The 3,563-nt window shown below is 41.4% G+C and overlaps 1 protein-coding gene across 1 annotated transcript; it reads left to right on the forward strand.

Moving 5' to 3' along the window:
* Nucleotides 1–881: 881 nt before the first annotated feature.
* On the forward strand, nucleotides 882–1,847 carry LOC116883039 (olfactory receptor 7G2-like). Its single transcript, XM_032883906.1, has one exon. It carries the CDS (start codon nucleotides 882–884, stop codon nucleotides 1,845–1,847), a length of 966 nt encoding a protein of 321 aa, XP_032739797.1.
* Nucleotides 1,848–3,563: the final 1,716 nt, after the last annotated feature.

The following is a 3,563-nucleotide window of genomic DNA, read 5'->3' on the forward strand; positions in this document are numbered from 1 at the left end:
ACTCTTAACTACAGAGAACAAATGGATGGGTACCAGAGAGGAGGGGTTGGGAGGGATAATTTAGATGATGGAGCTCAAGGAAGGCACCTGTTTGATCACCTGGTATTGTGTGATGTTGGAGGTGTTGAATCATGGACTGTTACCTGAAATTAATATTGCACTCTAAGTTAACTAACTGGAACTTCAATAAAAACTTTTGAAAAAGAGACTGTCATTTCAGCAGTCAGATGACCTGAACTCAGACCTAGTCTTTGCCACACACTGTGTACTTCATATCCATGATATAATTCACCTCACCTAAGTGTCCCCATGGGTGAATGGAGTAATAAAATGACTTAACTCATCAGTAATCTGACACACCTTTCAGATGATTCTGAGCATGTCAAAGATGGCAGGGCAGACTCTGTAGGAGACACTGAATAACATCATTCTTGTCTTTCTATTGTTTGGAGACAAGAAATATTTCTAAAGGAAACACCATTCTTATTCATCTTAAACTGAGCACTTAGCACAATGTGTGAAGCAGAGCTGGTGATCAAAAAAACAAAATAAGGGCCAATGGAGGGAAGAGGGGGAGAAAGAGTAGGAAATAATGATGGAAAAATTAACATAGGGAAAAATTGGAATAGTCACATGGATTCTCAATAGTTTTGTTTTTTGATTTTGTTTTTTTATTTTTCTAAAAGCACGGGCTCTTAAACTCTGGTGATATCAAATTCATCTGGCTGGCTTGCCAAAAATAGATGGCTGCTCCGCACCTCAGAGTTTATTAGCAGTATATCTGGACTGATACCAGAATTTGTATTTCTAACAATTCCCAGGTGATGTTGCTGTGGCACACCCAGAGACCGTTCCTTTATTTTTTTTTTAATTTTCACCCCATGTTTCCCATCAGATTCATCAACAACATGGAACCCAGAAACCAGACAGTATTTTCAGAATTCTTTCTCCTAGGACTGACAGATGATCCAGAACTGCAGCGCCTCCTCTTCAGTCTGTTCCTGTCCACATACCTGGTCACCATCCTGGGAAACCTGCTCATTATCCTGGCTGTCATCTCTGACTCCCACCTCCACACCCCCATGTACTTCTTCCTCTCCAACCTGTCCTTTACTGACATCTGCTTAAGCACAACCACCGTCCCAAAGATGCTGGTGAACATCCAGGCACAGATTCAGAGCATCAGTTATGCAGGCTGCCTCACCCAGGTCTGCTTTGTCTTGACTTTTGTCGGTTTGGAAAATTTTCTCCTTGCGGCAATGGCCTATGACCGCTTTGTAGCCATCTGCCATCCCTTGAGGTACACCGTTATCATGAATGCCCAACTCTGTGGCCTGCTGACAGTGCTCTCCCTGCTCATTAGCATTGCCAATGCCCTGCTCCATAGTCTGATGATACTACAGTTATCCTTCTGTAAGGACTTGGACATCCCCCACTTCTTCTGTGAACTTGGTCAGATTGTCAAGCTTGCTTGCTCTGATACTCTCATCAATAATATCTTGGCATATTTTGCAGCTGGCTTATTTGGGGGTGTTCCACTCTCTGGAATCATTTTCTCTTACACTCAAATTTTCTCCTCTGTTTTGAGAATGCCAACAGCAGGCAGGAAGTATAAAGCTTTCTCCACCTGTGGGTCTCACCTGTCAGTTGTGTCCTTGTTCTATGGGACAGCTTTTGGAGTGTACATTATTTCTGCAGTTAGTGACTCTTCCAGAAAGACTGCTGTGGCCTCCGTGATGTACATTGTGATTCCTCAAATGATGAACCCCTTTATCTACAGTCTGAGGAATAGTGACATGCAGGGTGCCTTGAAGAAACTCATCAGTAGGATACCTTTTTTTCTGTGATTGTGCCATATACCTTGGGCTGGGTTGTAAGAATAAATTAATGTTATATTGATCACAGGAGAACAAAGAAGTTTAATTCTTCTATCACTGAATGCTTCTAACACAAGTAGATAACATAACAGCCAAGTATATTTTAACTTAGAGTTGAAACCTAACTTTTATTTTTCTTTAGATTTTTATGTTTGACAAATTATATCAACACTTACTTCAAGGCTTTTCTCAGTTCCACAGAGGTAAAGCCTGAGGCAGAGATCAAAGTTTTATGTTTGTATGGATGACTCAGAAGAAGTAAATGCAGAATATGAGTAGCTCAGAGAAAGGACAGAAAAATGACTGTTGTCATATTTAGAGACTTGCTTCTCCCTGATCCCATAAGAGACCATGTCAGTTGAAACCCAAATCAGGCTACAGTGAGGGAAGGGAGTTCACCTTTCACACCCTTTGAGGCAATATTAGTATCCATCCACTTTACCAGTTTCATTATCTATACAACTGGTATAATGAGATCATCTCATTTTGAAATAATTGTGAGTTATTTGTGTTTCATCAGTGAGGAAGCCTTTAGTTCTAAGAAGAGAAAAATACCTATCCCTAATACGATTGAACAGGAAACAGTTGTCATTATTAGCACTTCAAGACAGGGAATGTGAAACAGGGGAGTAGGCTTCACTCTGTTCTGCATTTGGTGGCTTTGTCCTAGGACTCGTTCTCCTCCAGTCACAAGGTGGTGGCAGCAAATATAATGCCATGCTTGAACATGATGCCCAGGGACAAAAAAAACAAAACAAAACAAAAATAAACAAACACCAAACAACTGTCCTTCCCAGTGTCAGATGAGAATAGGCCTCTTAATGGAGTCAATCAAAGCTCATCTGTAGGAGGTGAAATGGGGGCCCTCAATATGATATGGCCACATCCTAATCCCCCTAATTTGTGATTAGTACCTCATATGATAAAAGGATGAATGGTATCAGAACTTACTTGGAAAAGGGGTCTTTGCAAAGGATGCACTTACACTGGGTTATCTGGGTGAGCCCTAAATAGAAATCCTATGTTTCCTTATAAAACAGGTAGAAGTGAAGGAGACCCAGAGGAAAGGAGGAGGCAATGTGGCCATGGAGACAGACATTAGATTGATGCCACCAGTATTTTGATTTCTAGTATCTGATCATTTTTGTCCTATAAACTGTCATTTTTATAGAATCCTAATGTTTCTTTTTATTTTCTTACACTCCTTTACATTGCCCAATACTACATATTACATAAATTTGACCTAATACTGGTCTGGCTAAATGTTTAAACTTAATGAATTCTTACCAACACCATCCATATGATGGAAGAGAAGGTTCCTGACACCCCTCCTCCTGGGAACACACTCACCATACAGGCACGCAGAGATTAATTCCCTCTGAGAGAAATCCAGAAACTTGTTGGTTGACTCCTACATATCCGAGGACTGAGAAAATACTGACCTCTAAACAGGTAGGAAAAGCTGAGGTATGCTCACACCATCAACCCCACCCCTGGGACAGCACCTTACAATCAGGAGAGAGTCCCCAACTCAGAATCTCCCTGAAGACTGAAAGTTTAAGACCACACACCTAGGGCCTCAACTTGTATGGCAAACCTGAGGGACTGGCTCCCAAATCTTCGAGCTGTGAGGGCAATGTGGCTTGGTGTTTCCAAGTTCCCAGATACCACAAAAAACCAAGAGGC

The sequence above is a fragment of the Lontra canadensis genome, unplaced genomic scaffold (assembly GCF_010015895.1).
Source record: "Lontra canadensis isolate GAN:19392208 unplaced genomic scaffold, GSC_riverotter_1.0 scaffold88, whole genome shotgun sequence".
Taxonomy (NCBI): domain Eukaryota; kingdom Metazoa; phylum Chordata; class Mammalia; order Carnivora; family Mustelidae; genus Lontra; species Lontra canadensis.

Coding starts and splice junctions, on each gene's coding strand:
- LOC116883039 (XM_032883906.1), top strand. CDS start 882: ATGTTTCCCATCAGATTCATCAACAACATGGAACCCAGAAACCAGACA.